Here is a 10,882-nt window from a genome sequence, read left to right as displayed (position 1 = left end):
CATCCATCCACCCATAGCCATCCATCCATCCACCCATCCACCCACCCATCCACCCACCCATCTACCCACCCATCCATCCATCCATCCATCCACCCATAGCCATCCATCCATCCACCCACCCATCCATCCACCCATCCACCCATCTACCTACCCATCCATCCATCCATCCACCCATCTACCCACCCATCCATCCATCCATCCATCCATCCATCCACTCATAGCCATCCATCCATCCACCCATTCACCCACCCATCCATCCACCCATCCACCCATCCACCCATCTACCCACCCATCCATCCATCCATCCACCCACCCATAGCCACCCATCCATCCATCCACCCATCCACCCACCCATCCACCCATCCATCTACCCATCCATCCATCTATCCACCCATCCATCCATCTACCCATACCCATCCATCCATCTACCCATCCACCCACCCATTCACCCATCCATCCACCCATCTACCCACCCATCCATCCATCCATCCATCCACCCACCCATAGCCACCCACCCATCCATCCATCCATCTACCCATCCATCCACCCATCCACCCGTCCACCCACCTATCCACCCATCTATCCATCCACCCATCCACCCGTCTACCCACCCATCCATCCATCCACCCATCCATCCATCCACCCATCTACCCATCCACCCATCCACCCACCCATTCACCCATCCATCCACCCGTCCATCCATCCATCCATCCACCCATCCACCCATCTACCCACCCATCCATCCATCCATCCACCCATCCATCCATCCACCCATACCCATCCATCCATCTACCCATCCACCCATCCACCCACCCATTCACCCATCCATCCACCCGTCCATCCATCCATCCATCCATCCACCCACCCATCCATCCATCTTACAGAATTTGAAAATACTGTAAAGTATTCTCAGGCCCATGACATTTTTCAGGATGCTTCAGCCCTTGCCTTCAAGAATTGAGAGGTTCCCATGTCCCCTAAAGAGAAGTGGAGTTACCTTTAGTCCCTTCCACATTGCCCCCCGACCAAATGATAAGAAAAAGAAATCCTCCCGAGGTCCCAAGGAGTCTGACCGCTTCCTGGAGGGGTGTTGAATAGAAGTGACTACATGGCCTCCCTAGCTCAGAGGCATCTCTCAGGGTCTCAGGGCTATCGCAGCAGTCTAATCGCAGCCTTTGACTCCCACAGCACAGAGTCTTAGCTTTGATGATCACCAGTCTGCACGCACAGCTGCCCTTCTCATTTACAGGAAGCGCCACGCATTCCCTTCTGCTTCTCTGACTCTGCGCCCCTATGACTCGGCACTTAGCTGGTTAAGGCTACATTTAAATCACTCATTCTGGAGGTCACACAGCTCAGCTATGTATGATCTCCCTCTGGCTTTGCTGCAGGTGACACTTTGGACTTGTGTATCTTGTGTGTATTGAGGATAATGGCTCCCTGCCCAGGTTTGACTGTTCAGGCGTTTGACTGTCAAGACGTGTAAAGCACAGACCCTTCACTCAGGCCTCTGTCTGTGCCTACTGGTGGCCTCGTGATATCAGAGGTCCAACGTCCCGGCACAGATGAGGCTAACACTGGCGTTCTGGGGGTGTGCACCGAGAGGGCTCCCAGCCAGCCCGCCCCTTGTGGTCATCCCCTTTCGGCAGCTTCTGTGTCCCTGAAGCCCTGTGCTCTGGCGGTGGGTTTCCCACTGGGGTCTCCTATCTCCGTGCTTGGCTGCCTTTCCCATAAACCTTCTCTTCTGCAAAGCCTGCCACGGGACTGGCTTAATGCGCGAGCTCAAGGAGGACCTAGCTACACCCCACACAGCACTCTCGCATTGGCTCTGCTTGCCTCAGAACCCCGAAACCCGAGAAAGCCCCTGCCTGGCTCGGGGCTTTGTTTCATTTCTCTTTCACGCTGTCTGCTTTGCTCTCCTTCCCAGTCTTCACCCTCTCGTGCTCTTTTCAACTAAATGCTGTGAGCATATTCCAGGAGGCTATTTCATGCATTCTTACAGTCTCCATCTGCTCTCAGGGAACTGTCCATCCTCCTTTCATTTCAGTCTGGAAAAGGTTAACTACACCCCTGAACGTGGAGCCCTCTTCTGGTAGAACCCAGGATACATAGTAATTATTCGGTTCTGTCCTTGCAAGATATGACCTGTCGGTGTCAGCAAATTCTCCTGAATGAACTCAAAGAATTACACCAGTTCTCTAAGTACTTCTTATTTGAAAACAGAAGAGACAGCAATAGCACGTCTACTCATAGCAATATTCACTGTTGTAACCGACCATCACCGAACTGGAGTACCAAACAACAGAACGAAGATCATAAGGGCTGAAGGCCCATCATCACTGACTGCACGCTTTAAAAGAGCTAAAAGAAGGGCCTTCCATGCTCTTAACACTAAGAGATGATAAATGTTTAAGAGGATGAATGAGCTGTGGCTGGGATTTTATCATTGTGCTTTGCATCAAAATAACTGTGCAATGTTTACAATTATGTATCAATTAGAATATTCTACAATTACTTTGTATCAATTGAAATATTAATTGGGTCTTTTTTTTTTCTTGGATAGGGTAATGCTGGGTAGCCCTGGCTGGCCTTGAACTCACAACAATCCTTCTATGTCATCTTTTCAAAACTTAAAAACAAAAAACAAACAAACAAACCAAAACAAAAACCCGAAATGTAACAATGCCTTAGTAGGGAAACCAGAGGAGCAGTATGTGTCGTATTTGCCATAGATACTCTCTGACAGTGCAGGGCTTACCTGCCTTTTCCCTTTACATTGTCAAATCTACATAAAATTACAGTAAGATTGACAGTATGACTATACCATCCATTTTTCTAAGACAGAAGGACGATGTGCTTACTGCTGACAGAGTTGGTGTAATAGATACACTGAGTATAGGCCCTCTAATTTGTTAACTTGTCAATTCAACATTTCAATAAGGAATTCAGATTATAGCATCTGCATAACATTCAGTATCAATGCACCTGTGCTCTCATTTAGGGGCAAAACTTGTGTCACTTATCGGCAGCCTTCTGCAATTTGAAAACATGCACTCTATCAACTGACACTTGCCTTGATTCGTGCAAAAGGAAAAATAAACATTTTTCTAAGAGAAGCATGTCCTAGAGGCTGATGACACGGCTCAGCAAGAGCTTCTGCCACCAAACCCGATGACCCAGCTCACCTCCTGAGTCTCACACAGTACAATGAGAGAACTGACTCCTACTTCTTGTTCTCTGACCTCCACACACGTGCCGTGGCACACACACAGGTGCTGTGGCAGCCCCCCCCACACACGTGCCATGGAGCACACACACCCACACATGTGCCGTGGCACACCCACACCCACACGAGTACACATCTGCATGTGTACCTGCACACTCCCAATAAACAAATGTGAAGAAAGCATAGGCCGTCCACGTGACAGCATTCAATGTATTACCTTACCAAGCACATTGTTATTTGGAAGTCACCAGTGAGCTGAGGGGTCATTCAGAGATAATGAATTCTCAACTGACCAGGTTCCAAATGTGTTTGTGCACAAAGGCAAACCGAAGAACCAAGAGGGACCATGACATTTCAGAGTTGAGAACGGCCTCTTAGAATTGGTTCACCCCGGCAGGTAGGATAACCGGGCATATGTAGACATCTCGGAATCCTTCCAGATGTTTTGTCTCGGTGAGAGATTTTTTTAAGGAGTGGAATAATGCCTGCCGTAGCTGCAGCTGATCACAAACGGGCTATGGAAGGTGGACTATGAAGATGCATTGACAAAGACTTACAGAAACTACCAAGGATTAGCTACACAAGCTGAAGGAACTATTACTGCTACTAAACTTGCACTTGTTTTAGCTAGTGAACTTGAGGCCTGACTACCGCGCGAGAGAAGCTGAGGTGCAGCGGAGGCATCTGGACCACCACGGGGAGGTAGGCGGGTGGATGCACTCATCAAAGACACAACTCCCTAAGCATTCAGCATCTGCTAGGCCTAGTGGGAGACACTGGATCTGAAGAAAGCAGCGATGCTCATTACTTGGATGAAGTGTTTAGTGTTGGTTCTTCCACAGGGAATGTGGCTTTGTTACCTTAATGAGGTCTTCCCTGGAGGAGAACGTGGACACCAGGTAATTCTCTCTGGTTTGGGTATTGGTGATGGATACGTACAGTCGATTCTGGGCCAGCTCGTGTGCGTTGGAAGGAAGAATCGACTCCATTCCGCTTCTAGAGAGGAAAGTGCGCACAGAGCTGCGTTACTCACCTTTAATTATTGAACACCTCGTAAATATTTTAGCAGAGTAAGTGCTGAGCTTGCCACAGTTTGTACCGAGTCGTCAACAGTCTGTCTCCACACAGTCTGGGGAAAAAGGCAGGAGGGAAACATGTACCTCAATCGGGCCATGAAGTCATAACCTGGGGTCACTGCTCCCAAAGCCTGCCTTCTGGTTTCTTCCGCAAACTTGTAGGTAAACTGGTTACATTCCTACAAAACAACATGGGTAAGTGACAGCGTGTGTGTGCTTCAAACCAATTCGCCCTGGTTCAAACATTGCATATCGCTGGGCCGGGTGCCCTAGGCCTGTAACCTTTGCTATTCAGGAGGCCGAGGGAGGAGGACACAAGCTCAAGACCTGCTTGGGCTGCACAGAGCATTCAAGACAGCTGGGGTCATTTCACGAGACAGCGTCGAAATGAAAAGGTGAAGCTCTACGGCTACGGGTGTGGCTTGGTGCGGAAGAGCAGCCGAGCAGGAGCGAGCCTGAAGCTCCATCTCCAGCTCTTCGGAGAGGCACAGGGAGACTCACCTCTGGGCTGATGCCCACATGCCAAGCCCTGACACGGGAGAGGACACCCACCCTGCCTCGTCAGCTACCTTTCTTAGTGTCTACGCAAACTGCGCGCTCCCAATTCCAGCTTCTCTCTTCCACGGCGCCCTCCTCCTGTGTCTCCCACATCTCGGTCTCCCTATCGCCTCTCTATGAACTGATGATTCCAGAAAAACAGAAGCCACATTTATGTTTTTCTTGGACTAGGTTTAGCTCCATTAACAGCCACTCATTGTCCACCGCTGAGTGTGGCCTGATACTGTTTGGAGTAGCACGTCACTCCTTCATTTGATGAACTAAGAGACTCCTAGAATCCACCAACTTAAGGGCTGAAAATGTCTTCGAAGTTGCGCATCATGGCACATGCCTTTAATTCCAGCACTTGGGTGGCAGGGAGATAGATCTCTATGAGATGGAATCCAGCCTGGTCTACATAGTGAGTTCCAGGTCAGCTGGGGCTACAGGGAAACGCTGTCTCAAAGAGACCAAAAGAATGAATGAATGAATGAATGAATGAGAACAAAGTGACATCAAAGAGCATGTGTAGCCTCTAGTAAAAGAGTTCACCACTTTGCAATCACCCACCTACCTAATGTTTGCACCAATGTGTTTTTAAACACCCTTCATTTATGACTTTCTTTATTCTCTTACTGCAAAAATTCATGAAACTGTTACCGTGTTAGGACATGGCATTTGGGGTAATGAAATTCTGTGTTCCTAGGCCATGCTCATACACATTTGAATTCAGAATAAATGATCTCATTCCTTTTGCAATCAGAGCTGTGTGATAGCATTAAAACCTCCCTCCCCCTGCCCCACTGACCAAACTGCCCCTAGACCAGGGATACACTCTCCTCCCTAGCATTAGTGCCTCAGTGTCCTTCCTTCCTTCCTCCCTCCTCCCTCCCCCTCCCTCCTCCCTTCTCCCCTCTCTTCCTTTTTCCCTTCTCTCTTCAAATGACCTCAGTCCACAAAGACAAAGCACTAGAGGCCAGACTGCAGCTCGAATTCAGCTTATTCTTCTGCAGACTGCCACAGCTCTTCACCTCAGGTCCTGCCCTAATTCTGTGCCCTCCGAAGCATTTGCACTGATGCCCTGTAAGGACACTGATGATTGACAGCAGCACCAGAAGGGGAGAGGGCCGGCTAAGTGGTTGCTGCCGACGTCGGGGACATTGCAGCTTGGTACTAGAAGCACATGGACATGCCTGGGTAGATCTGCCTTTTGTCCAATAAGCTTCTGTGAAGAAGCCTCACATACACTAATCCTGTGTGCTACTTGACCTGACTCGACTTGAACATCTCGGCTGTGGTGATACAGGATGTGGTAGGTCAAGAGCCAACATTTTTCTGGGCTGAGTCGGTTAATATTTACTTACATCATAATCTAGCATCGTCATGAGGATGGAACTTCTCAGAATGGATGTTGAAACTTAGCAGAGAACCAGCTTCTACCAATCTCTAGAGCTAACAATGCTGCTCACACCTGAAACCCACAGGAGAAATGCCCTGTGCTTTGCTGTGGCCCACCCACCTAGCCATGTGATATACTGATTTAGGACTCCCCTCTCTCTCTAGAAAAGTTCATGCAAACAGCCTGCATGGTAGAACATGCTCTTCAAGGTCACTTAAATCCATGTTCCTGGGCATTTGTGGCTCAGTCAAACCTAGTTTGTTATTTCCTTGAAGTGGAGTTATGTATGTTGACCTTTATCCGTCAGTTGTTGAATTCAGCACTGGACTAGACAATGAGATTTACGAAGCTCTTTTCTTCTCAATGCTAGGGACTGGTCCAGCCGCCTTTCACAATGCTAGGTAAGCACTCCATCCCCCAGCATACTATTCTCCCAACTCCTAGATGTCAGGAGGATAAAGAGGCCCTGCCTTATGAGACACGTGACTTCCTCCTCCCAGGGCAGAATGTGCCGTCAGAGTCCTCTGTGATGGTATGCCACACAGAAACAGGGTCCCGCTCTACCCTCCAAAGAAATCCATGTTCTGGTCCCACACCCTATAGATAGGTTGGCTTCCATACAAAGGGACTGTGCACTTAGAACTAGGCTAACAACCTTGAGCCTGTCCTGCACTGTCCTGGTAGGTGCTGGAATTTGAATGGTGAGGCTACTGAGAAGTACGCTGTACCAGCAGGACATGGGGCCTAGTAGGATATCTCACTGGCTGGGTGCCTTGAAAAGGACTATGGGACCCCAGCCCTGTCCTCTTCCTTCCTACTTTACTTCCTGTCCACAGGGTGAGCAGTTAGATCCACTGCCTGTTTCCTGCCATGATCCCTATCAGAGGCCCCAAGCAATACTTTTTCTCAATCTTGCACTGGAATCTCCACCATAAATTTTATCTCTTCGTAAGTGAACTACCTCAGGTATTATTTCGTATTTTATTTATTATTTTTATTTTATGTGTATGAGTATAGTACTGTCTGCATGTATGTAAGTGTACCCATGTCCTGGAATGCCCATGGAGGTCAAAAGAGGGCATCGGCTCCTCAAGAACTGGAGTTATTGATAGGTGCTGTGTGGATGCTGGGAATTCAACCTGTGTTCTCTGCAAGAGCAGCCAGAGCTCTTAATCGCAGAGTCATCTGTCCATGCCCTTCCTGAGGTGTTTTGTAATTGTCACAGGAAGCAAAGAAACACCTAAGGGACATGGGGAGCCTGGAAGGTCAGAAATCAAAGAGATCTAAACAGGTCATACTTATGAGGTTAGAGACAGAGGGAGAAGGGGCCAGGAACTTTTAGAAACCAGCTAGCACAGGCTTCAGCAGGAGAGAGAGCATGTCCCACTCACACTGATCAGAGCCAAGTAAGTCCCTATCAGATATAGGGCCTCTGAACAATAAGGCAAGAAAGCCAGCTGTTTGTTTGGGGTTTTTTGTTTGTTTGCTGGTTTTGTTTAGTTTTTGAGACAGGGTCTCACGATGCCGCATTGGCTGGCTTGCAACTTGCTATGTAGACCAGGGTGGCCTATAACTAACACCGATCCGGCTACCTCTGCCTCCTGAGTACTGGGATTAGAGACTTGTACCACCAAGTCTGAGAAAGCCGGCTGTTTGTTTTTCTTTTTTGAGAGACAAAGTCTCCCTGTAGCCACAGCGGGCCTGGAACTCAGTATGAAGAGGAAGCTGCCTCACTCTCACAAAGACCTGACTGACTCTGACTCCCTAGTGAGTGCCAGGATTAAAAGTGTGACAGCCCGATGCCCAGAGAAGCCCAGCTCTTTTATGGCACTGACTTGCTGAATATTTTCTCTGGCAGCACCAAGAACCATATATGAAGGATGCCAGCCTCCAAACTCAGGGGCTGCCAAAAGCTCCCCTCCCCTTTGACCTTGGGGCAGAGACCATAAATATCAGAAGGACTTAGACTGGGGAAATGGAGATATGGGAGAGCGATAATAAAGACCAGAGCAAAAGCAACCCTAAGCTGACTGGGGACATTCATCACAACAAGCCACTGAAGGGTTCATCTACACAGGTCCTCGTGAGATAAACTGAGAAATTTGGAACAAGCCCTAAGTCCACTGGGAACTCCAGGGAGAAATGAGATAACTAGATACCCCTTTGAGGACAGTCACTGAACACTCTGAAGTAGGTGGACTGTAGGCTGCCTTCAGAAAACATCTAGGTGACAGCTGGGGCCAGCCCCTTCCAAATGCACGTGTCTTCTGTTAACCTGGACTCTCCATGTAGCCTATTTCCTGGTGCTAATTTTAGGTACATACAAGTTTCCCTGACCAGACTGTGAACTTAGCAGGACTGTGCTTTCTCATCTTGGAGTACCCCAGGGTGTCTAACTAAAATCATGCTTGCCTTGCAAACTGTGAGTGCGGCGAACTGCTTTGATGCACTGAGCTCTTACATATCAATGTCTACATTTGACTACAACCTAAAATACACCCAGCATCAGGTGTTCCTCTTAATTATACATGTGCGAGCTCTGAACAAGATTAATTACTCCAGTGTTTGCCACAAGATGCTAAGCTTGAGGAACTTGTATTATCAGAAAGAACTGAGCTAACAGGCTAAATTTGAGGCAGACTGAAGAGAGTATGCACTCTCACCAAAAAAAAAGAAAGAAAAGAAAAAGAAACCTCAAAGCAAGTTATTTCAAATTCTACCAAGAAATGGATGCCCTTTGCCAATAAAGAATAATCTTTTACCTTGTAATTTGATTGCTTGAACACACACTCTCACGCATTCACTGAGATATACACACTCACATACACGCACATCAAACCAATTAGACAATACAACTGAATGAATCTCCAATTAAATAGGAAAACAGGCAATCTGACTCGCTATCATGATGACATCAAATCTCAAGTTCAGGTCAATCATGCAATGTTTTCGTTAGATAGAATTTCAGTTACATAAGTGACTGCATCATTGTGGTGTTCCCAAGTCATGTTAATCTATCACAGAGGCTACAGAGAAGATTCAGTGTTGGTAAAGTGCTTGCAGCATAAACATGTGAACATCAGTTCAGTTCTGCAGAACCCATGTATAAAATGAAAAAGCCTGGTGTGGCAGTATGTAACTGTAACCCCAACATGGGGGATGATGGGATGGGGGACAGGAAGATCCCTGGAAATTGGTGGCCAGTTATTCTAGCCAATTGGTGAGTACAAGGTTTAGGGAGAGACCCTGCCTCAAAAAACGGGGTGAAGAGCAATTGAGGAAGATACCAGACTCGGGCCTTCACATGTCTATACCTATGGGTGCACCCACCTGGTCACATACAGCACACACACATACACATACTTAAGTCAATCAACATATATTTCTATATTTGCTGGGGATTGGAGACAAAGCATACTGGGTTCAACAGGTCAATATCTGTCTTTCCAAAAACTACATTGACCAGGGATCGATGTTTTTAGCTAAGGAATGAGAGGAGTGGCCCTCCTTACCCTGCATTTTTGCAGTGTTCATAGTCCAATTCCATGTGTCAGGGTGGATGAGCCCAAGATCCAGTGACTGGCTCAGCTGACCTAAGCTTGTTATTTTCCTTCCTTCAGCAACCATTCCCACTCTGCAATGTCTTGCACTATTGTGGTTAATTTTTTGAAAAAAAAATTTTCTTTAAAAAAAAAAAAAAAGTTCCTATGTACAAAAAGACAAAAAAAATTTTTTTTTTTTTTAACCAAGTCTACAGGCTGGTGATGATCTCTGTGGAGATGACATTTTGTTTAAGTTGTTCGGCTGAATACTCTAATATCTTTTGATATTTTTAGTCTTATTAAAAGGAACTATTAATATACTTTTAAAGGAGAAAATCACTCCTCAGCCTTCTGACCAAGCAGCCAGCTGCTTCAGTGGGACAACATCCTGGGAGGCAGCTTGCTTGCAATTCAAAGCACAGGATTCTGCTGGCTTGCAGGAAGCTTTCACACCTTATTTCCACTTTCCCTGACTGGGGTTTTCATCCTGTCTCATCTCTGCAGCTCTTAATCACTTTTCTAGTTCCCTGTAAATCAGCCACCTAAAGATGAAAAGGTACCGGGAGTTTTTGAAAACTTGGCCTCAAATTCAGTGTCCCTTCCAAAAGCAGCTCCCAAGCAGATCTGAGAATGAGATTTAGGTGTTTAAAATCTTAGTCTCAAAATCCATCCTTGGGCACGAATGTGTTAAATCCTTACTTTACCGGTTCCAAGCCACCAGTCTGTGTAAGTAATTAACAAATATTTTCTGCAGCCATAGAGACCAGATCTCACAGTCAGTGAAGGCTTAATCACAGCCTAGACAGCAGTAAATAGACTTTAAAAACATAGACTGCATTAAAGAAAATACCTAATGAAGACTATTTTTTATTACTTCTGGTTAAACTGTGTGCAATACAGAGCTTCTTACTGTGAGAATTAAAAACAAATTATGCTTAATATTCTTCCACTTAATTGAAACTGCATGCCTATAGTTTTATTTCTATGACTGTTTCATAACAGCTAGGCACACAAGTCCAAGGTACAAATTCAAGTCCTTGCAAGCAGGCTTTTGGGCTCTGACTTCTCAGGAATGCGGAAGGAAGAAGGATCCTTTGCTTGA

General features: G+C 46.8%; 1 protein-coding gene across 4 annotated transcripts in view; it reads right to left on the bottom strand.

Annotated features, from left to right (window-relative positions):
- The window catches only part of Pnpla4 (patatin like phospholipase domain containing 4), a 39,369-nt gene that overhangs the window by 25,738 nt on the left and 2,749 nt on the right, over positions 1-10,882 (bottom strand). For all 4 annotated transcript variants that reach the window (XM_029565186.1, XM_029565185.1, XM_008836719.3 and 1 more), the window contains exons 3-4: positions 4,387-4,481; positions 4,087-4,222 (exon numbers count right to left, since the gene is read on the bottom strand). In XM_029565186.1, the coding sequence (XP_029421046.1) occupies positions 4,087-4,222; positions 4,387-4,481 (231 nt within the window). The remainder of the gene's footprint in view (positions 1-4,086; positions 4,223-4,386; positions 4,482-10,882) is intronic.

Source organism: Nannospalax galili, unplaced genomic scaffold (genome assembly GCF_000622305.1).
Source record: "Nannospalax galili isolate Female #2095 unplaced genomic scaffold, S.galili_v1.0 scaffold458, whole genome shotgun sequence".
Lineage (NCBI taxonomy): Eukaryota > Metazoa > Chordata > Mammalia > Rodentia > Spalacidae > Nannospalax > Nannospalax galili.
The sequence above is the reverse complement of the archived record's forward strand: the minus strand, read 5'-3'. Positions and strand labels throughout refer to the sequence as shown.